At 38.1% G+C, this 24,253-nt stretch overlaps 1 protein-coding gene across 4 annotated transcripts in view; it reads left to right on the forward strand.

Annotated features, from left to right (window-relative positions):
• Positions 1-261: 261 nt before the first annotated feature.
• The window catches only part of sh3pxd2b (SH3 and PX domains 2B), a 35,999-nt gene continuing 12,007 nt past the window's right edge, over positions 262-24,253 (forward strand). For 2 of the 4 annotated variants that reach the window (XM_007562049.2, XM_007562051.2), the window contains exons 1-5: positions 262-705; positions 3,660-3,740; positions 11,666-11,741; positions 17,502-17,578; positions 22,435-22,526. In XM_007562049.2, the coding sequence (XP_007562111.1) occupies positions 634-705; positions 3,660-3,740; positions 11,666-11,741; positions 17,502-17,578; positions 22,435-22,526 (398 nt within the window). In that variant the 5' untranslated portion in view covers positions 262-633. The remainder of the gene's footprint in view (positions 706-3,659; positions 3,741-11,665; positions 11,742-17,501; positions 17,579-22,434; positions 22,527-24,253) is intronic. The other 2 variants (XM_007562050.2, XM_007562052.2) reach the window with 1 other exon arrangement.

Raw genomic sequence — 24,253 nt, forward strand, 5'->3', positions numbered from 1 at the left:
TTGTTCCCGAACAAATATTGTTACCTAATAACATGTTCTGAATGATGCATAATAGACCATTTTGAAATAGTACCGTTAAACTAGCCCCTGATTATTATTGCTGTATTCTTTTATCTGAGCTTCGTTTCTTTTTAACCCAATCCATATTTACATTTTGCCAAAATGTCTGATGTAAAAAAAAAAAGAAGAAGAAATGAACATGAAAGGTTCTCTGGCAAATGCTGTGGCAGCATGTGGTTAACTGTGACGCCATAGGGCTGGTCCACGGAGCAAAGCGGCGCTTTCCAGCTGCTCAGATGGGAGTGGGTGAGCTGGGATAGGCTGGGAGTTTGGTTGGGAAGTCGTAAGCGGATCCAGAAACGGCACAAGAAGGAAAGAAAGAAAAGAGGAGATCCAGGATTCAAAGACCTTCATGCACAAATCGACTGAATGTTTTACAGGAAATCTGACGCAGTAATTTTGCGGAAAACGGGTTTTGTTACCGCCACAGGTGACGGATTGGAACTGTGTGGATGACAAAGAGAGACTCGCGGTGAAACGGCTAACTTTTCCAACCGGGTGTGATCCCTCGTAGAAAACTTGGAGTTGGATTTCTGCGTTTTGTTGTAACGGTCAGTGGAAGAGGAGGACATCATGCCGCGGCGCACCGTGCAAGAAGTAACCGTGCAAGATGTCCAGAAGCGACGGAGTCCCAACAAACACTATGTAAGATCCTTTATTTGGAAGATCCCAGCGGCAACACGCCGAGATTATTCCGCTGCTCTGCCTCTTCAGAAAAAGTAATAACAAAGAGTGTCAGATTACAGTTTACCAAGCCAGACCAAAGAACAATTAGACATTCCTGAAATTTGTTGCTGTTTTAAACATTAACCTGACTTGTACTGTTGTTAAGCATGATTTAATCCTGAAAACCAAAAGCGGGGATGTAGGAAAACTTTTTAAAACACTCCGATACCAACAACCACTGGAAGAGACAATAGACCCTGTATGTGAATTATATCCCTTGAAACCACCAAATAACTCACTGAGTATGGCTGAGAAAAATCTCCTATGGGTTTTGGTGTTATTGTGGTTCATGTGATTTTTAAGACCTGCTGGTCTTATATATACAGTAAGTGAATATTTATATAGCTGAACAAAAAGCATTAACACCCTTTGAACTTTTCAACATTTGGGACAATGTAAACATGTGGAAGAAGTCTTAAGAAACAAAATCCACTTTTTTGCATTCTTGGAAAATTAGTTGTTGTTTGCTTTCCCTACATAGAGACGGGGAAAACAAACACCAGGAACACATCATTATGTGAAATATGGTGGTGGAAGCATCATGCTTTGGGGACGTTTGTCTTCTATGTGGACAGAGGGAAAGACCTACGTACAATATAATTTTGTACAGCCATTCATCAGTTTGTAATCACAGTGGTACGTTTTGGATGCACCTCAATTTTCAATGATTTATAGTAATTCTCTACTTTCTGCTCATTGCCTACAAAAGAGAATCTAATCATATAGTATCTTACTGAGTAATGTTGTACACAAGATTTTTTTTTTTTCAAAACCTCTTTTTTTTTTTTTTTTTTTTTTACAGGTTTTAAAATTCATAGAATTGATCCAGAAATGTTTAGATAAAATCTTACCTATGGGAATGATCCAGTCAAAATCCACATCTTCATCCATCTGAGGCATGATGTGATTCTTCCAGAGAAAATTTGGTAAAAAGTGGATGTGCAGAGCTATTGGAAATGTATCTGTTTCAAACTGGTGGAAGGTTATTATGCACTTTTCACACTTTAGTTTTGTAATAATAAAGAGAAAATAATAATGTTCTTCCCACTTCAGAAGTATTAGCTGCTTTCTTTTAGTCTATCAGGTAAAATATCATTGAAAATGTTAAAGTTTGAGGTTTGAAAGTTGTAAAAATGTGGGAAAGCTAAAGGGATCTGAAGAGGTTCTTTGTATTTCAAATAGGAAAGGCCCCAAGGTAACACATTAGGCAGTGGCATCTCAAGATTTGTCATGCGTCAAGTCCTTCAATTATCTCTGCAAATCATGCCTTCAGGCATGACAGACAAGGAAGTCACACCAGTGGTGCTAATGCCATCACATTGATGGCAATGTCACTGTGGACAATAGCCCTAATCATTACAACATTTAATCATCCAACATTTATAGCCCATTGCATGAACATGTTCTTTTTTTTTTCCTTTCTGCAATAGATTTATGCAAATAAATATTGTTTTTATTTATTTTCCATTTGTTGACTAACTTAGTGAGGATTAGCATTTTGTTACCATAGATTGTGTAATTTTGCAGAGGAAGGGACAAAATCAAAAATATACAAGCAATTCTTTCTCTCTTCTAACAAGCCTGATAGTTTGATAGGCAGGAATGCAAAAAAAGACAAAGCCCCATTTCTAACTTTTCTGCTTTACTTAAACAAAGAAGCTTCTATTGGTTTTGTGGGAACAGCCCAACGTGGGCGCATTTGCCTGCATATGTACAGTCACTGCAAACCGTATGACACCATGTGACCAGAAACCCAATGAGAGCCACCATAGCAGGCCTTGGTGTTAGTTCAGCATCCCTGTACGCATCCTTCTGTGAATGTTCTGGTTTGAGTCCATGATATACTGTACGTGTGAAAAGTTTGGGACAAACGGGTGGTAGACTGCTGTGAGTTGGTGTTGGAGGACGTGGCGCGCTTCTGGCCCTGTGTCTTCTCCATCTGTCTGCTTACTTTCCAGTTCAAACCATGTGGTTTCATTCCTTTTTCTGTTCCCCTGACACTCTAAATCTCATAGAATGTTAACGTGTGCTCATGAGCTCATGATCATGCTTCTGTTGAGTTCATAGACGTTAATGTTTTCCTTTAGTGTGGTAATTGCATGATAACCAGACTAAAATATGTAGCCTAAAAGCCTTAGCTCTCTTATTATAGTGGATAATTGCTTGGTCTCTCTTGCACAGACATAAACTCAGTGTGAAGCTCTGTATAATCAAATAGGTTCCCCTACATGTCTGTTTAGCAATCGCTGACTGCTGCCCTGCAAGAGAGAGCTAGGCCATAGTGGGCCTGGGAGTCAGGCCAGCAGCAGTCAGCCAGACACAGTGAGCCACCAGGGAGTTTCCAATCACCTCCCTCCTCTCTGCTCTTTTTTTATTAGTTGAGAGCATTCCCTAAAACTGTGTCTGCTTCCTCCAGACCCTGGTGATTAGCTTAGATGGGTTTGTATTATTTCCACATAATAAAGCTAACATTTTAGTTGTTTACATCATATAGTTATAGATTCCCTAGTTTTTGCTTCAAAGATGGTTACCAGAAACTTTTGGTGTCACAACAATGATTGTCTGTAAGGCTAATCTGCTGTGTCTATACAGGATAATGTTTCAGTGTTGGAGGAAGCGCTTCAAGCACCACAGGAAGTGAAATAATAGTATGTCCTGATGGTAATGGCTGATGCTTGATGTTTGTCAGTCAGAGCCGCTTGGCTTTCCTGTTCAGCCCAATAGGAGTCACAACACTTCTATGTAATAAAACCATAAAGGTGGGGTTTGACTCAAAATTACCTTGGTCCAGCGTTTGAAGTAGCTTGAAATACTGGGATGTTTTAAGTTCACTATGCACTAATGTAATTCTCCTCTCTCTTTTTCTTTGCAAGGTTTACATCATCAAAGTGTCCTGGAGTGATGGCAGTACAGAAACCATTTACAGGCGCTACAGCAAGTTCTTTGACCTCCAGGTGGGTGCTTAGTGTGTTAGTATGTGCATGTGTTGAAAATCCTAAAATAAATGTTTGTTGGAAAAGTGTTAAACATGCAAATCCAAATGGACTGCTTTTATTTTGGAAAAAAAAAAAGTTTTATTTTTAATGCATGTTTATATAGCACTGTTCATACATCTGCCAATTAAAAAAGGAACATTAAAATAACAATAACCTCTTTGGAAAAAAATGCATGAAAAGAAAAAGCAGTAATATTTTCAGACATTGTTGCAGTTTTAGTGCCAAAAACAACATTTTAAGGTCCATCCTTTTACAAAGGATGAGTTATTTACAGCTGCTGTGATTTTCATTTTTGTGTAGCTACTATATATTAGCACTCTCTTTGTTCCACTAGTGTTGGCTCATGTTAAAAAGGCAGACTTATACAGAATATTTTATCAGTATATGGACTTCAGGCTGAGGGCTACACAATATCACCTTTGCAATATCATCTACAGATTAATAACATTGACAGGACAGACGTAGTTTTCTCTTTAAACCAAAAGGACATTCAGCTTGTTGGGTGGGGTGTTTCTGCCCACCTGTGACCCAGATGATGGTGCCCAAGATGTCACAGAAAGTGCTAAAAGCTATGTCATGCCAATGGTCCAGTATCATGCATTTTTTTTTTTTTTTTTACTGAAGGATTTTGGGGAGAATAGACTGTTTGGAGTAGAGGAACCTGTCTTGCATCACATATCCCTGATCACAGTTTGTAGGGACATTTGGGCGTCTAGTCCAACATCAGTGCCTGTTGTCCTGGATTAATGATTAAATATTCCCATGAACACACATATTGATGTTTTAGACCTTTTTTCCAGAAGAGCTGAAGATGTTGTAAGTGCACTGTCATATGCATTAATAAAGTAATCTCATTAAATTCAATATATTTATGATGGAAAATGACCCAATACATTTGGCAACATTTGACCTTCTGTTTCACAGAAGCAGCGTCTGCATTACTCCATCCATATAACACTGGTAATTAAACTGTGTGAGGACTCAGAAAATGTCCCACTGAAGTTAACAGAAGACACTGATGAATGGAACAACCACACTGATGACCACAGAAATGTCTGAAGTCATTCAAACATCATACTATTGCCAGTGTGATTCTTGCACAAGGAGGAAATCTCATTAGTATCATAGTTTCCCTTCTTTTTTTGAAGGTAATGGATCTTTGGGGGCTGGCTGCATCAAAGCTTTGAGAGCACTGACTACAAGATACCCAGCAAAGAGCTTTTAATGAGCATACACTCAATTTACGCAAAGCACACGGTGAACCCTAACTGAATTAAATTCTTATAATTTCATTAAAATAGTTAAACCATGAGAAGTGAAATAAAGTCATGTAATACTTCATCAAAGCTTCCCCAAAGCTGTCAATGCAGTGTTAAGCAAAAAACGGTATTTCATTACTAATAGCATTCATTTGAGCCTGGAAATATGCTATCACCTTTCTGTCTGTCAGATGTATTGTCCTTTTAGTTATAAACAAGCTAACAGTAATATTGACTATGTGAACAGAAGCAGAATGAAAATAATGACTTATTACTCCTATTTCTCTGGGTGACAAACAACACAAATAGTCATTTCACATTTCCTTCTTAAAGTATTAGACTCTCTGGATATGATGTTCCTAACTAAAAACACCACATGATTTAGAGTTAGTTCTGGTTTAAAGTGAATATTTTCCCTACCGGAAAGAGAAACATGTCACATCACTGTGAGCTTGTTAAACAAGCACCTACATTGAACTTACCCTTTAACTGGACAGGGTGTTTTTACAAGCAGAATTATTTCCAAACAGCGATCTCTGTTTTGCTTGAAACGTTAGACAGAGCATCGCTGCATTATTTCAGCCAGCAGATCATCAGTGCTCAGCAACATGTGGGGGAGGGGCAACACTGCACAGCCCTTTTCAAACAGGAGAAAACTCTGGTCAGTCCGGCCCAGTCTTTAGCATGATCTCTGCCATTTCATTACATTGACTTTAAACAGTTTGCTTCTTTTTAAAACTGTAAAATAACATCATAATGGTAACCAGCCCTGCTGAAGTGCGATATTTTTTACTTTTAACTTTTACTTCCTGCTGTACATTTCTCCTAATCCAAATCTCTTTGAAGACCTTTCTCTCCAAAGACTCAGTATTTGATTATGGCAATAAAAACTCTGTCCAAATAACCTGCTATCATCTCATCAAAATGTCCTGCATCACTGCACTGCAGAAAAATGAAAATCAGACCACTCTTGCTTGATATAAATAGAAAGCTTGGAAACTGTTTTTCTTTTAACTATCAACTGAAAACACATTCAATTCTTTAGCTATCTGTTTGTGCAGTCCTAACACACTAAACACTACAGTCTGCAACCAAAGTCCTCAAGTGCCACTGTCCTCCAACACCAAACGAATGGTTAACAACCAGGCATGTCAACATGACAGGGAGATAATAAAACCTTTGGATTGAAGTTTGTTGGAGCAGGGATGCATCCAAAAGTTGAAGGACAGTGGAACTAAAGGACTGGATTTAGAGACCTCTGTGATAGTTTAAGATATTATTTATTTGTTTTGGTTGGTAGCTGTTGAAGCTAATAAAAACTGTGATCTCATCAGGGAAGCTCCACTTGTTAACTCTGTCCTCATTTTTATTTACAAGATTATCATTAATAGCTTTGTGCATTTATTTCTTCATCATGTTTCCAGTTATGATTAATGTGTCACTACCGCTGTCAGAGAATGTGATGATCATGTCTGACTTATTTTCAGTTGGGACTTTCATATGTGACCTCACCTCCTCCATGCTATTCTGCTTCCTGTTGTGGGGGGAAGTCTGTTGTTGGGCAGAGTAATATTTTAAATCAGCTGAGCTGACGTGGACTGACCAAAATACATCACCTTATCAGTTTTGAAATAGTATTCCAGAATTTATGTAAAGGGTTAATTTATTAGTCCGATGCTTTACGCTGTTCACTGTGAAGCAAACAAAGACATAAGGTGGATAAGTTCTGATGTCAGTCCAGGTGTCTGGCCAACATGGTGATGAAAGGCTGACAAATTGAACTCTTCTTGTTAATCACCACTTCATCATTTCCAGCTACTTTTCTCTGGTTTTTCCTTTTTCCTGGCACCCTGTGCCTTGTTTACTGACCTGGTGCTGCTGTTGTATGATTCAGCATGAGGTTCTAATAACAAAGACAAGATGGGGCGGAGACTGAATGTGTCATTGAATGCACCAGTTAACTCATCTGGACCAAACAGCTGATGCTTAAGATAAACCACAGCAAAGCATTTTTGTTTTTTATCATTTTAATGGTATGTGTGAGACCACTTAACTTGATTTTTGTGGCTAGAAGTTAATATTAACAGGAAGAGCCTTGGACCTTTTCATATTTTATTCTGTTATAACTGTAAACTTCAATGTATTTCATTGAGAATTTATGTAGTAGACTAATGCAAAGTGCCTTCCACTTAAATCACTGACTGTCATGTCCTGAATGACTAAAATCTACACCAGTGTGTCTGAAGAATGTGGTATGAATTTGTATTTAGCTTTTTTAACTCTGATAACGAAATAAAATCCAGCCCAACCCACTGCCTTTTGAACTAATCTAATTAGGAAATAGTCCAACTGTGTCTGTTGTATGCTTGGTATAAATTCAGTTGTGTTGCTGTGAAGGTCTCAGAGGATTACAAGAAAACATTGGTGAACAAACTTCATGGAGCCTCACGAACACAGAGAAACAACTGACAGATCAGGAATAAAGTTATGGAGAAACGTTGTGATTGTAGAATAGTTCCTGATTTTGGACACATTACTGAGTACTGTTCAGTGTTTTAACTGAAAATCTAAAAATTATGGAATTTCTTCAAACCCACTAAGACACGACTATTCACTGGAAAGAGAGCAGTAGTCAGAGAAGCAGCTAAAAGGCCCGTCGAATTTACTGCTCAGGAGGGAGAATGTGTTAAGACAGCTATTAGTTGTGGACTCCACAAAATTGGTCTTTGTGGAGGAGTGGTGGTAGATATTGTTGAAATAAAGTCAGTAGAGGTATTGTTTGGAAGTTGCCTCAAGCTACGTAGGAAACAAACATGTGGAACAAGCTGTTCTGGTCAGATGAGACAAAATATTGCCTTACACAGGGTTTCCCCCAGTGTATTACAAGCCTGGTGGGCTGCCAGGCTTTACTTGTCCCTCTGCCAGGCTAAGCTTAGCTTGTTTTCATTTTATCTAGGAGGACTTTTTAAAAACCAGTAACCACGGACTGCATGCGTCTTTGCTGCACTCCGCTGCGTACTTCACCAGCACAGCGCAGACAGATTTATAATCGATGCGTTGAACAGAGTGCAAAGCCGAGGAATGCACCAATCACACCAACTGCCTCTCTGTGCGTTGGCCGCCTTGCCCTGTTGCAGACACCGCTGTCACGCTTGTCTCATGGTCATGCAGAACACAGTTGTTTTGACACGACACGATGCCTCAAACTGTCCCATATCAAATTCCTTCTCCACCTCTGCTACACTCTAGTCAGGCAGATTTCAGCACATGGTTGCAGAGTGAACTTGTAAACATGTTAACAAATGTTAGAGGGCCAGCTGGTGTTGACAATGAAGAGCACAGATTGGAAAAACTGGTCTCATAAAGTCAGAGCCACCAAAACAAACAGAGTCTGTGGCCCTTATTACAAACTCAACAGTCACGAACGGAAAATCTTGGTCCCTACTGGTGCCACGTAAATGAAATCTTCCTGATTGCCTCTGGATTCCAGCAGAGATCTGCTTTGCACCAGCTGTAGCTCGTCATGCAGGGCCAGCCAAAGGTTGTACAGGGCCTTGAGCAGAATTTGATTCAGGGGCCCCTCTACCTCTTCATATTTTAATTGTGTTTTTTATTTATTGTTTATAAGACTACATAGTTGTGTGTTTTACTTAAAAGTATTGTCAACAATGTCTTCCAGGAATACATCGTTACCCAGTAATATTTCCTGTCAACACGGTGGGCTGCTGGTGGAACACCAGGCAGGTTTTCTGGGGGAAACCCTGTTTCAGCCTTAATGCAAAACATGTTGGTGATGGCATCATTCTCAGAGGATTCTTTTCTTCAGCAGGGACAGAGAAGCTGTTCAGACTTAATAGGAAGCTGCAGTAGAGTTGAGACTAAGGCAGAGGTTTACTTTTTAGCAGGACAACTACCTCAAACACAGCTAGAGCTACAGTAGAATGTTTTACGTCAAACCGTCTTTTTGTTACGGTTACCCAAAATTCAGAAATTTATATTTAAAAGACAGTTAAGCCAGTTGACAGTCTGAGTTATTTTGCAAATGAAAACAGGAAGAGATTGTAGATGTGAAGTTTTTCTTCAACCCTTCATTCAACAGTCTTGCACAACTTTTATTATGCATCTGCCTAAATGCTGATGTAGTGAAAGCAGATACAGACTTGACTAAATTGAGTCCTTTCAAGTGTAAGTTTCTTTCTGAGTCAGCAGAAATAAAAAACAGTTTAAAAGTTTCCAGGATCCTCTATCTGTCATCGTAAGTTAAAACTATAAATACTTCTCTGACCACATGTTGTCTTTCTGTGAGTTGCTGACATATGTTTTGTTATGTTGATTATTTTGGGTTTAGTTTCCTCATTTAGGATCAGTAAATGATGACGGATTAAAAGGCACATGAATTAATTCAAATTACCTGTTAATTGTAGATACAAAACTCAGCGGTTATTAATATCAAAGTTAGAAGACTTGTGGTTCTTTTGCATGATTTGCAGTTAATGTCCTTATATTTTTAGGTAAGAGTAATTCCACCATTAGAGGGGTATACCGATAAATAAGCAAGCAGAGAAGCATATCCAGCAGTTTAATTTGAAAATGTGATTTGTTTAGTCCAGGATAACTTATTATGTATATGACACTCATGTTTGGAATCTGGCCTCAAAGCACATCAGGTCCAACAAAACATCCATGGAGCTTTTAGCAGCTGAAGGCGTTCCCGTGGAGCATGAATATTTGATGTTGTACGCTTGGCGTAAATGACATTTTGTAGAGATGTTTTTCTCTGTCTCCAAATGTTTTTTTGTTTTTTTTCTTTTCCTTTGACTGGCTCTGATTACAGAGTAGATACAAGGTTCAGGGGAGACACTGAGGCTGGGGTGTGTTTGCACTCCCAGCTAAACACATGGGAACAATTACTCTGTGTGGGGCATTGGATCTTCTTTGTCTCTGTCTGGCTGCCTGCCTTTGTGTTTATGGTGTGATTCTTAAGGTGGTGCTCTGTCACTGACTAAGTGTCTGATTCTTAAGCAGATTGATGTTTTTCGACTCAAACATTTTTCCCTCCATACTTTGTTGACATCTTTCTTTTTTCTGACACTATTTTGGTTTTCCAATGCTCTCCACTTAGGATGATTAACTTTAATGTATTTTAATATTAGTAATAACTTGCCAACTTAAGTTAAATACACATATAAGTTTAATCAGTTCTGCTAGTACTGTTTTTAAACAGACATATTTTTGTATACTTCTCGATAAATAAATAAATTAAAACAGTCTGTTCTGATTACACACATTTTAGGGTTAGGGAAATAACGGCTTCCAGTGGTCTTGATTTGAGATGTGTTGACCTTGAGTTTTTTCATAGAGGATGTGGTTTAGTATGTCTGTCTGCAAATGTCCAATGATTAGATGAAGGCAGAAAGTGTTGTAATTCTGTTTTTGTTGTAGATAGTTAGTAAAATTGGTCTGTAGGAGGGAAATCTCAGTTTGACTAGAGTCCTGCCCCGACTTTATCTGCAGCGTCTCATTAGAGGCCAGATGCTGTAGGATGGATGTTTGTACAGTGTAAACCTGTTCAAAGCTGATTGTTACATGTCTCTGTTGCACCTAAAAGCAAAAAATGAGAAAACTTTTCAGATTTGAGACTTTGCTACATTGTTTCTGTTCTTTATTGTTTTAGCCTTTATTTATCCAGGTACGGAGTCATATTGAGATTAAAACTTGTCTTTCAGTAATGAAATGGCCAATCAGTTAGAATTTCATTTAAGTTTTATTTGTTCTTTTCTTCAGAGTGTATAACAGATGTATATATTCTATGGTCGTCAAATATGATTCAAAACTGAGTACAAAAAACTACATTAAAGGTACGTAGTTGACTGAGTTTGACAATATCCTGTATCACTGAAGGGTGTAGAATATACTTTACTCAATTGCATTGTTTTTGTAGTTTTTATTAAACAGTTTCTAAATAAACTTTCATTATGAACGATTATTGGGAACATTTTCTTTCTGTATGTAAGTAATCATTTGTTTAACTGAAAAGTGCTTTCTCGTGTGATTTGGAAGTATTTTTATATGTGTTGCTATAAAACCTTTTAAATGATCCAATTTGATGAGACCGTATTGTTATGTCAGAGTCTCTGTATATTAGGATTTAACACACAGTTCAGTTGTCTGGGCCAAAACAACTGTTTTGGCTTCATCAGTGTTGGATGCAGATACATTTTCTGATAGGCTTTAATTGCTGAATTACACTTTTTTAAGAAATAGAAGAAGTAAGAAAAAGAGGAGAGATTTAGAGTAACGAAGAATCGCAGCTCATTGGCTTTTTTTCTGAGGAATGATGGAAACTGATATATTCCATTATGTCAGTGGTTCCTGGCTGCTAACAGCACCCAGCTACAGCAACATATGAAGCTCAGAGGGGAAAGAAACATACCATCTGTTCAGTACATTCCTAATCATTGTCAGATCTGCCCCTATTGGCTAAATTCCCTGTAGGAAGTGCTGATTTATAAAAAATCACTTCCTCACCACCTGCAGCTCCCTTGTTTATTCAGCCTATATGTGTATGTGTGAATGTAAATACTACATGTGCCAATAACTTTCTAATCATTTTGGGGATTTCAGATGGAATTGCTGGATAAATTCCCTGTGGAGGGAGGCCAGAAGGACCCAAAGCGCAGAATCATTCCATTCTTACCAGGTGAGAGTCCAATAAACTTCAATCTACTTTAAATCTTCACCATTTTATACATAAAATAAAACACATGAATTTGTCTTCTCTGCACAGTGTCTTTCATCCTTCTTTGATAACTCCAGGAGAAATGCAAACATAAATTGCACAACAACAACTCACTGACAACCTTTAAAAAAGAACCTTTCAAATAAGAATGCATAAAGCACACATAAATGTCAGTATAATCGGGAGTAGTTGACAATACTTAGTCCGAAAACTGTCTGAAAGGAATCATAATGCCTTTCCTTTTTAATAATAAAAGGGACTGCTGTGTTTTCTGTGTACGTGACCAACTTTTTAAATCCTTCTGAAAGTAATACTTCAAGAGAGGGGAAAAAGGCCTTGTCCATGAGCTCCACCCACATATCCCCCACCACGCAGGCAGGGCTGGCTGGGTGGGGGGGGGATACTTTTTATGCCCATGCAGGTCTGGAAGTCATTGAGAGAAGTTGTACTAAGACAGCAGAAATGTAATGTTTGCATGAGGGAAAAATAGAAGAAAAAAAACAGGTCTTCATTCTATGCTTGTCATAAAACAGTCTCTCCTGGATTAAACTGCCATCTTTTTCTCTTGGTCTTAAGATTGAAATTGGAGATTTTCTCTGGAATTCCTGCCTGCTTCCTCCCATTCCTCCTTGTTTTCTCTCCTTTATTTCACTGACTTCTATTTCCATTCTTATTTCTTCAGCTCTTTTCTCTTTCTAAAGAAACAGAGCTCTTGTAGAGCTGTTGACAGAAGGTTAAGGAGTAATCTGAATTAAGTACACTCAAAACTGGCAGGACAAAATACTGAAAAAAGCCTATGCTAAATGGAGATTCTGAAGAATGTCCCCTGTAATCCTAGATCACATCACACTTTTCTCTCGATGGGTTCCAAACTAGCATTTGCTGATATTTCCTTACAGCTAGGAAAGTTATTTCCTACAGAGGCTGTATGGAGCGAGGTCAGCATTACTAAGCAGTGATGTGGTTTTTCCTCTTGAGAAAGTTTGTTAAAGTCCTGAAGATGTTTACACTCTTTTGTTATCTCCACATCAGGAGGGAAGCAGGTTTTTCTGTCTGTGTGGACTACTTTTCCTGATGTTTTTTCATGCCCCAGTTGTAATAACCAACAGCTTAATTGCATATTGTTTTCTGTTACATTTTACAAATGAACAAACAGAAATTCCCATCAGGATGATTAAAACTTGAATATTTGAATATATTTTTAGATCAGATCTGATCCCAGCGGCCATCAGAACTAACTTTATCAAAAAATAACATCTGCTTTTATCTCCTTCTCTTCAGTTTGCAGAGACAATGTCACAATGTGCATATAATGCACTAATTTGAGAGAAGTGACACCAAAGTTCAATAGCTTATTGAACATAATGGTCAGTTTTATAGTAGTTTTTATGAATTAGCACAATTAGTAAAATTAGCAATATTAGCTTCTTTGTTTATTATTTTATCTTTTTTTTTCTCTTTCTTACTGTTTATTCAATGTCACATGCTGTTTTTATTTTGTTTTTTAATTATGTAAAGCACACCTGACTTGTACTTTCTTGATTTTAGCCACAAAATATTGTCATGACATTCTGTGTATGGGATCAGATTTGGTCCACCTGAATGTATTTAAATATTTTAGAGTTTAATTCCAGAGCACTAATAGATGATTCCACAGGCAGCAACATCCAATCGGTCATTTAAACCTACAAAGCTCCCAGTGGAATGTCGCTCTGCTCTCAAGAGCCTATTGATGTTCAGTATTGATATCCTCCAGGATGCAGACAATGCATTTGTTATTTTAGTTTGGACATATTTTCTTTCAGTAAAGATAAAATACAGAAAAAATATTTTCATCTACTTCTATCTCTGAAGTTGGAGTAAGAGTAACCTTAGATTATGGGCTGGATCAACTCCGGTGGTCCCAAATGTCTCACATTCCATAAACTGTTCTTGATGAAGCAAAACACAAGCAGATCTGAGAAATTAAAGTTACCTCCTTGCTTAAGTTTTGTCTATTACTCATTGATATTTTATCTGGACGGCAGAGAATTTGCTCTTTCTTTGGTTATTTGAATAATTTGTACCAGTAGTAGGAATGTCTTAGTCGTAAATTAACTGACATTCTTGACCTTAGTCCATTTTTTTACTTTGATGTTTAATGACATAGATGAGATTAGGAACATAGAGCGAGACCTTTGCATTGTGAATTCAGATTGATATAGATTGGTACATCACTCCAGATGCACCAGTCTGCCTATCGTTCTCCTGCCCCGGTTCCCCTGCCCATCCAGGAGAACTGCCCTCATGTCAACCAGCACATCCCAGCAACATGCAGAGGCTTAAGAAACTTTGGGCGACAGACACTGACAGCCTTGCAGTTGTTACTCTGCCCTGCTCCTTTGAAAATATTTCTGTCACACCAAGACAGTAGAGCTGCTAAAAGATACTGTAATAAATGTTCCAATTCTAGAAATGTTGAGGGGCACCAGCTGGTGCTTCCTTAATAAAGATGTGTTGTAAAACAGGAGCTAACTAGGCCAAAGTGTGGTGAGGTGTTGGAGCAGTTAACCCAAATGCAGGCTGTTGAATCTTTGCTGGGACTTTTGCTGCAGGTCTACCTCCACATCTCTGTGTGAAAATCAGCTGGTACTGCCACAAAAATCTAAGAAAAGTCATCATTTTCTAAAACTGTCAAGATGTACACTCTGGGCTACCAGGCTGTTCTGACACATTATTTCAGGTCCTCATTAATCATAAGCTTCACTCATGTCTGAACTGTAGTTTGTGCATTGGCCTGTTGACCAAATACTGAGGAGCATTTGTGCCGTTGACTCACACGGCAGGAGTCATAAATCACTGCTTTACTGAAGCTTTTACCTGCATGTTCTGTTGTTTTTCTCCAGAGTTTTGTGACCGTGCAGAAAGCATTTATGTTATGTGATCCAGTTGTTCCAGGACCAAATCCTAGCCTTAAGACAAGTCTTACAGAATTGAAACAAAATTATGGCAAATACTTGGACACTTTTGTCATTTGGCAAAGGGTCCCTACTCTGGTTAATCTTTTTTAACACAAAGAATCCACTTTTGTCACATCGAAGCATTAATCTTCCAATCAAGTCCAAATAACAGGGTTAGATCTACAGCTGTGCCACTACAAACAGCTTAAACAGATTTTGAGTTATATAAAATTATTAACTGAAAAAAAAATAAAAAAAATAAAAAAACTCCGTGAAGAAGCATAAAATGGCAGCGAGTCTGCTAATTAAGAGATTAGCCGGAGGCACTGCTCTTTGGGTAAGAGGTAAGTAACAGTGGGCCTCTCTGTGTTGGTCTCAATGTAAGTCTTTTCTCTTCAAACTTAAGTCTTCTGAGGGAAACAACAGTTTTTTGGTACCTTTGGTCACTGCTGGCACACAGATTAGACCATAACGTCTGCCCTGTCTGTCTCTCAGCCATGGCTCCAGGGCCGTGGCTGCTGCTCCTCCCTCCCTAACAAGCTCTTTTCATCGGTTGCATCCACATGCTGCCTCGCATACAAAGTGAGCAGTGTTGAGTCAGTGCTTCTCTCATGACCCCACAGAGCTTTGGAAAACCTTCAAGAACGTTCTGTTTTAAGAAGGATGAAGGGAGGAATGAAAATGAAAAGAAGAAGCAGAAATATTCATCTGAGAGATGACTTTCAAACCTCTTTCAGCTTTTGAAAGCCTTTCCCTTCTATCACTTTTAATTCTTTTTGCAACTTTCGTTCTATTCTGTACTTAAGCATGTAGGTAGGCATTTTGGGTTTTTCTTGATCTTATAAGATAAAACCTATTAAACATATTGTGTTTCTATTACTTGCATCTTTAAACATCTGTGTGCATGGCTTTGTTGGCGGCTCAACTCCCTTGAGTGAAATAGAGTAATTATGCAAGAATGTTTGTCATAGTCCAATAGAGTCAGTGGCAGGAGGAGACATTTTCCCATACATGGTTTATAATAATAATGACTTTTTGTTTTTAAACCAAGAACAGGAGATAAAGTAATTTCATGATTATAAACTTTGCTCATTTCATCCAAAACTGCATCCTACTTTTTTATATGAGCACTTAGCAAAGGTATTTGCACAAACTTATCTTTTTATTTACATAATGAAATATTTAAACAGTCATTTGTAGCCTGTGTCTTTGATATTACACACTGTGGACTAAAACAGCCACTTTCAACTTTATGGACTTTATTTGGCCAGCATTCTTCTTCTTTTTTTTAACATTTCTAGCCATTTAAAATAAATATAAATATATAGCAATATATATATCGTATAGTATACAGTATATATATATGTAGCAACTCCCTGTTTGCATAACATTCCAGAAAATGTGGATTACAAATACAGTGAGCCTCAGGTTGAGGACCAAAACTGCCTCATAACTGCTTATTTTAGTTCAAACACCAAATATACTTTAATATGCATTATCACGCTAAGTGGAAACCATCTTAGGACTACTGCAGAAACCAACATCCATGGGATTTCTTATGTCTGCTTTCAGCCAGTATGAAAGCAGACAGCCAGCTGACTGCTTTGGCTCTTGCTGCAAAGGCAAGAGCCACTGCAGCCAATGCAGCTCTTACATTGGCTGCTCTGTAATAGAAAAGCAGTAGTATGTGAAGTACCGTAGCACTTCCAACCTGCATTTCTTTTTAAATCTGAGATACAAAAAGAAATCTGTGAATAAGCTAATTTCCTATGAATAATCTGGAGTTATAGTCCATAGAAAAATCTCCACAAATAGCACATATGTTCATTTACTTGCACTGAAAACCTCCCAACATCTTGAACAACATCAATAGGGTATAGGAAATGTCATCAAAGTTTATGCATGACATGTTTTTACTACAGTTATAGCTTACTTGTCTGTTTGGAAATAAAAGCACTAAGCTCCTGCTTTGCAAAATGGAAAACAACATAAGCATATAGTAATTACTCAACCAAGACAGGTTAGAGATGGCAAGAAGTAAATATCTTACAGAGCAGAGTTCATACAGTGATGTCATTTCCTGTGGTTTGGGGCTATTTTTGTCAAGAGCAATAAACAGGCAGGTGTGTGAGCAGTTAATAGTTGGTTGGTGGAAACAAAGTGTTAAAGTTGATGTCTCAGTATAACTTCCCCTGGGATTTGTTTTTGTTCAGGTTTTCACCAACGTTTAGCCAAGAGAAAAAGTATTTCCTTATTAGAACCATTTCCATTCTTACTTTCACCCTAGTAGAACATTATTGACTTAATCTACTCTTCCTCTACTTTTCTTAAAACCTTTACTTGTTATGGTTAGAGTGACCTGGTGTATCAGTGTTGTTCATGTGTGGCATAAGATTTAAAACATGGGAAGAAAAACGTGACCTTTCTTGCAGACATGAATTCTCCTGAAATAATTTCTTCATGTCTGGGAAAGGCCAGCTTTCCATGCGGCTCTTTACTCATCTCATTGTGATGTCAGACCTATTGATTCAGTGTCTGGATTGCCTCTGCATGCTAATTCACCTGTCATGATCTGCAGAAGCCTCTGTGCCTTTGCTTTGTTTCTGCTTAGTCATCCTTTATTGTCTTTACAGAAGAGCATCAACCCTTTTACTTTTATTATTATCTATTTACTTTTGAGGTCTAACATTCCCAATTTCAAAGCAAGTGTTGAATAAATATACACATTTCACATTCAACTTAAAGATATTAAGCTTTCTTTATGTTTTTTCTCTGTCTTTAGGAAAGATCTTGTTTAGGAGAAGCCATATCAGAGATGTGGCCATGAAGAGACTCAGGCCCATCAACGAGTACTGCAGGGTGAGTTTGATGCTTGATACAACTTCTGATTTCTTATTTTTCAGTAAATGTTTTCTTGAACTAAAATTACAACAAAAGATGGGCAAGGACAGTGGGAGAAGCAATTGTTCATCTAGTATGAGTGGATAATAGACAATTGTTTTCTTTTTTCTCCTGTGAACTAGAGATAACAATATATTGAATCAGAATCATCATTGCAATATCAATGTTTGCAATAATGCAATCTTAAAGAACTGCTGCATACTATACTTAATATTGCCATTCATGCACATCTTTGAATGTCAGTGATACAAATACAGTTGACCTGATTAGAAAGAGTTGCAGGAAAATTGCAATGACTGAGTCAGAAAATGGGGTACAATTATGATAGAGATCATCTTTACAATATCCAACAAATCATTGTAAACATGTACTGCAGTTTTTCCAACAGTCCTCCTTGGTGAAAGAGCATTTTCTCTATAAAATCAAAATCTAGCTGCAGTAACAAGGACATAAGGAAATGTGGTTGTTGTTTTTTATGACCAGACATCTTCTCAGAATTTCTCAGGGTTCAAGTTTGAGCCTTGCTTTTTCAGCTGTAGTGAACATGTAGGTTGTGGTGGCTACTTTAAGCAAAACTGAGGTAGAGACAAAAAACATCCTGTTGCTGAGCTTGCTCCAGTCAGCACATGCACAACACGCTGACTGAAACCTTTTCTTTTGGATTCTGTCTGCCTGTTGTAATGCTACAAATCCCCTGAAAGGAGAAATAAACTTTAAACTTATCTTTTATTTACTGCTTATTGTATGTCTACCTTAAAACAAAATTAAAAACAATCTCCTGCCTTTTCTATTAAACATACCTTGATGTTTTTACTCTACAAATTGGTCTCTAATACGCAACTGTTAAACAAATCTAGCCGGACTAAAAGCAGCAAATCGTAGGACCCCTGAGGTGAAGCGACTTTTATGTATGATAAACAATGAGGAGGGCTGGAGGCGCTCCTTAGTCAAGCAGTGTTAAAGGAATGCATAGTGGGTGTAGGCTACATCTTTAACCACTTATGACAAATATAAGAGTCGGGGGAGGAATGCATAAAGTTGTTGGTTCTTGTCTTTGGGTGGGGATGTTTTGTAGAAACAGCTGAACCAATTTTACATTATTTCTTTCTGTCTAAGGCATTAGATTTAACCTTTGAGAGAATTTATTACATTTTATTAATTTTTTAATGTTTTTATTAAAAACAGCATGTTTTCTTATATAACAAGCTTTTGAGGTTAGCTCTAATGGGGGGACAAGGAGAAAATCAGGATATTCCTGAAGCAGCAAAGCCAGCCCTGGTTTTACAGCTGATGCTTCATTCTGACTCATGTGGAATTTCCCGAACTGGGCAGCTTTATGTTTTTATTCAGGTCATGAAACGGTTAGGGATGAAAGCATGAAGGGGAAAAAAAATCATGGAGTCAGGGACTGGTTTGCCTAAAATCATTTGTCAGAATAAACAATAATGTGAATAACCTGCAGTTTTCAACATGTTTGCAAAAGAAATTCATGGCTCACCATTTTAGCTCCAGTTATTCTGAAATCGTGTAGAGTATCGTGCAAAAGTATTCATACCCCATGAATCTTTTCTCTTTTTTTGCATTAAGATTACTAGAGTGTATTCTATTGATATTTTATGTAGTACCACAGCACAAAACGGTGCATGATTGGCCGAATCTCCTAGATCTAGAATTTTAACATTTAGTTATTGAGAAAGAAAAAAACACTTAAATTTGATTTAATTGTTTCAAAAATGATTTTAAAATGTTTAACATTTAAATTTAAGATTTTAAGGAGCTGGCAAATTTACTTTGTGAAAGTACAAATAGCAGTCTTTATAGTTGTTATGTTATCAAAGCTACAGTCGGATGCTATGAGTTTAATCTTTGTGTTTGTTCACAAATGAAATGTACTTATCAAATACATGTCAGTAAATTGTAAATTGGTTTTATGATTGTGATTGGTTTTAAGCTGGCCTTGTAGCATTTGTTCACGTGTTTGCAGGTCCACTCTGTGACCACACACTGAAATCTGTCTAACTGGAGTGTAGCAGAGGTAGAGAAGGAATTTGATATTATGCCTAAAAGTGTGAGGAGTGTGGCAGGTCCTCCACAGGCTGAACCACCAGCCCACTAACAGATAGCACACACATGTAGGAAACACATAGCCTACATGAACTTTATCAAGCGCCAAGTGCTGGTCGAGTGTGTGTGAGGTGTAAACACACACACTCTCAACCAACAAGTGTGTGTATGAACTTTGCGTTCAGAAAGATATATCATTCTTACAGCATGCTTAATGCACACCTCTAAAAACATAATATTAGGTCATATTTACAGTTTGCATTGAGTTTGTGCAAGCGCTGTGGCTTTTAAACTTGACGCCTACCTTGATGTGGTATTCTCCCAAGAAACATAGTCCTCACAGGGGTTCATATAAATGCTCATATAGGTGAACTTGCTCCTTAAAACACCTTCCAAGTCATCCAGTTTGGTGGCGCACAAAGGTGCCAACAGTGTTTGAGCAGGCTTTAGGCTCCACGCCGTGTTCAATGGATCAGCTATAAACCCGTCTTTCAGTAACAGCCGCACTCTTCTGGTGAAGTGCACAGCGCAGCACAGCACAGCAAAAACACATGCAGTCCAGGATTATGGTTCTATAAAGAAACCTACTTAAATGATGATGCCAACTCAAAGTTTTATGTTTTAGTGATATGTTAAAGGTAATAGAGGCCAAAATGTTAATATTTCCTCATTTGACCAGATGACTTTCTTACACATGTTCCACGTGACTTTCAAAAAACTCCAAGCAGAACTTCCGTAACTCTTCTTTCAACAATGTTTATTGGTCACTCTACCACATGAGATAGACTTGAGGAGTGCATGACTAACAGTTGTCTGGTCAAAACATTTCCCAACCTGAACTATGAATCTGCAGCTGCTCTAGTTACCATGGGCCTCCAATTAATTCTATCACTAATTTTTACCTACTTTGTGTTGGTTTATCATATTAATAAATAAATATATAATACTTTTGCAAAAAGTTTACATTATCACTTTACCTTATGTAACAGATTGTAAAAATTAAATTCAAAAAGTTACTGTTCAGCCATACAGCCCCATTGCATTGTCCCTCATGAGAAGTATTTCTTTCAATTTCATTATATTTTTGCTTGGAGAATACGCACATGCTCACTGTCACGTGCACACGCACAGACACAAGCACTCACAATTACCTTAATGGGCCCCCCTGCAAAGAACATCCATAAAGTCCATTTAATGTAATTTACGCTGAGCCGCTCTCCTGTCTCCTCCCTGGGGAGAATCATAATGAGTGGACGGGCCACAGACTGACTCCAGGAGATAAATAAATCCAAAGAGAGGACAACTGGTTCGCAGTGCACTCTGACCTGAGGCACTGCACCTGCAGGATGTAATGTTATCGCCCTCCCCTGGTGAAAACCTCTTGCAAATTTAAAATGAGATACTTGGCTTTTGTATTTTACAAATGAAGCCATTACTCAGGGTTATGAGATATGCACTGTGTATAAAAGCTCTTGTATGTGCTCATAAGCATGCTTATATTTTGTAAAGAAGAAAAAAGTGCCTTGTCAGTTGCAAGAATTGCAGTCTGTGTTTGAGTCCAAGCCAAACGGCTGCTTTTAACTACGACGAGCCAAATGCAGCAATGCAGCAGATGCGACAAGGACACTCGGATTGGGCCTTCGGCTTTCATTCCACATCAGCCCTGACTTTACGTCAGTGGATGACAGCCGTTGTTAGAGGTTGACACTGTTCCTCTGAAGGACAAAACTGAAACACTTAGGAGTATTAAAATCAGAGGTGGAGAGCAGCAGGGGAAGCTTGATGGATAGCACTGAGCTCCGGCTTGCCTGCAAATGGAGGACTTGCCTGGCTTTATCTGAAATCAGAGACAGTCCTCATGCACCAAGCTGTTGGCAGCAGAACTGTTTCCTCTCTTCGTCGTCATGCTGTTGAGGTGATTATCTGCTTCACCGCTGCCCATCAGATGGTGAAAAAGTGAAAGGTTAGATGATAAAACAGCATTTTGATGGCGAAAAAATAAAAAAAAGATTTCAGTGACAGCATGACAGGCTGTGAGAGATGGCAAGAAGGAGACACAGCAGTAAACAGAGACTGAATGGTGTTTGTTTTTCATCTAAAGTTGATTGTCAGGACTAAACGGTCTGCTGTTAGAAATCCTCCACAGATTTGTTGGAAGTGGGGGATATAGACTTACAACCAAAGAGAAGGATAAGTGAAATACAAAACACAAAATGCTGCTTCACTGCTTATTTTAAAAAGGCAGACTCTTGTCTTGTGAAAAAAAGTGAATGAACGTACCACACACTGAACCGTAGAATTAACCAAAATCCCAAAGCAGATGCTAAACAGATCAGAATATGGCAACTCCAAAATATTACAATATAAAGAACTAGTTCAGTCAAGTTCTGTCAACATGTTTTAAAGTGTTAATATTTTAACAGCAATTCAATTCAGTCCAGTTTATTTACATGGTGCCATGTCATCTCCAGGTACTTTGCAAAAAAAAATAACAAGTAGATCAGCAGCAGAAGCTCTCCTAGCACCATAATTCAGCATAAATCCATGCTGGAGGGCCAAAACCAAACTGGACCTCCCCCATCATAAGATAACGCTCATCTCCAAAATGTCATAGCTTTAAATGGGAATGCTATTTTATAAATCTTCAGTTCATCTTCTTGTTTACTTTTAGTGATTATATACAAAGAAATGTCATCCACAAAGAGTAAAACTATATGTTTCATGTCTTTTTCTAATTTTCCTTCCTGTAGGCTTTGATCCAGCTGCCAGTCTACATCTCCCAATGTGAGGAAGTCCGAGTATTTTTTGAGACCAGACCTGAAGACCTCAACCCACCCAAAGAGTAAGCAGCTCAGACATGAACTCATGAACAATGAAAAAAGACTGTTTCTGTGGCTCAGGCCATATCCTGTGTGCATTTGCAACCCATTCTGTTGGTAATGAGCATTCATTACACCCTCTAATGAATGTGATTTCATAATGTCACTCTGCTTCCTGTTGGGTTTTTTCCCAGTAGAAACCCATTTAGTCATTGTTTCAAGTGCTGAGTTAGCACTTTAGCATGTAGCTGCAGCTCCAGCATAATCCAGCTGAGACTGCAGGCTGCTTCCTAACACGTTTTGTCTCTCTAAATCTAACTCAACATTTTTAGTCATATTCAGCACTGAATGACTTTAATGGGCTCAAAATACCAGAACACAACACACATCTGGGTTTCAATAAATTAAAGATTACCAGCTCCTTTAAATGAGAGGTCAAGTTCTCATTTCGACCACTGATATGTTTGTTCTCAACAGTTGTCACCTAGGTTGTTAGTTTTGACCCACATCATCAAACATTGATGTGTGTTGTTGAAGTTTCCTCAGCAGGCAGGAAACAGACAAATACTCTTGTGACTTACATCAATATCCATATGATGGGCCAGCAGTAAAACCACAAACAGAGTGGAAGGTGGAATATGTATAGATTCTCTCTGCTCTGCCTAACATTTGGATTATTCTATGTTAAACTAGCTTAGAGTTTAAAGTAATTAGTTTAGAGTGGTCTCTCTAACAGCAGGATTGTAATACCATTCTGTTCCTCTGTGGGGTACAAAATGAGTCTGAGGGGCATCACTTCTGTATAATTTTATCATACAGAAACTATCTGTGTGACATCAACTGTGCAGTATGCTATAAAGGTGCAGCAGCAGAAGACACACAACTTGTGTGTTTATTTCATTAAAAACTTTGACTTACAGCATGTTGCTTGGTCTTTTGAAGTCCTAATTTTATTTCGGAAAGGCTCTCTCCATAATATAGACAGTAAACCTTTTAAAGTTTTTGTTTTCAGTAGTGACATGAACAATGGATCATCAGAACACTCGATTTGTGTTCTGGTCCTTGGGCATCTGCTGTTTTCCTCCATGTTATCCTCTTAAAACTCATGGAAATATATCGTATAATGTAAACGAACAGAAAGCTGCATAGTTTTTATTTCATGTTTTGGATCTGACTATCTGCTGTGAAGTGACACTGAGTGAACAGCTGGGGGTTGTTGACCAAGGACAATCAATACGAGCTGCTGTGGGGAATGAATGTTAAATGAGCCTGCTGTGTTGCCATCTATAATGTGGAAGTCATTTTGAGGTTTGCTTTCTTCTTTCTCTTTTATTGAAGGAGGCAGAGGAATAACTTCACTTCAGATATACTGAGCAGAAGGCAAATACGTGTCATGGAAGTGATATTTTTAGAACCACTTGAAGAGGGAATATGTTCTTGACAGTTTTCTGATTTAAATCACACATACCTTCTGAATGTGAAGGAATCAAAAACTTGCTAGCAGGTTGTTGATTTGTGTTTTTCAGACACCTCAGACGTCTCGCTCTTTTTTCTCTTGTCTCCTGTTCTCTCTGAGGAGTTTGCCAAAAACGTTCCGCCTTACTCTTCATACAAAACATCCAGTTATTTCTATGGAGGCGAGAAAGGAAACATGGGGAGTGTACTTGAGGAAGACGAATATAGAAAGGTCCTTGGTTTGTCTTAATTGAAATTGGATTACAGCCCTGTATTAGTGCAGCCTATTGTCTGG

The sequence above is a fragment of the Poecilia formosa genome, unplaced genomic scaffold, assembly GCF_000485575.1.
Source record: "Poecilia formosa unplaced genomic scaffold, Poecilia_formosa-5.1.2 Scaffold133, whole genome shotgun sequence".
Taxonomy (NCBI): domain Eukaryota; kingdom Metazoa; phylum Chordata; class Actinopteri; order Cyprinodontiformes; family Poeciliidae; genus Poecilia; species Poecilia formosa.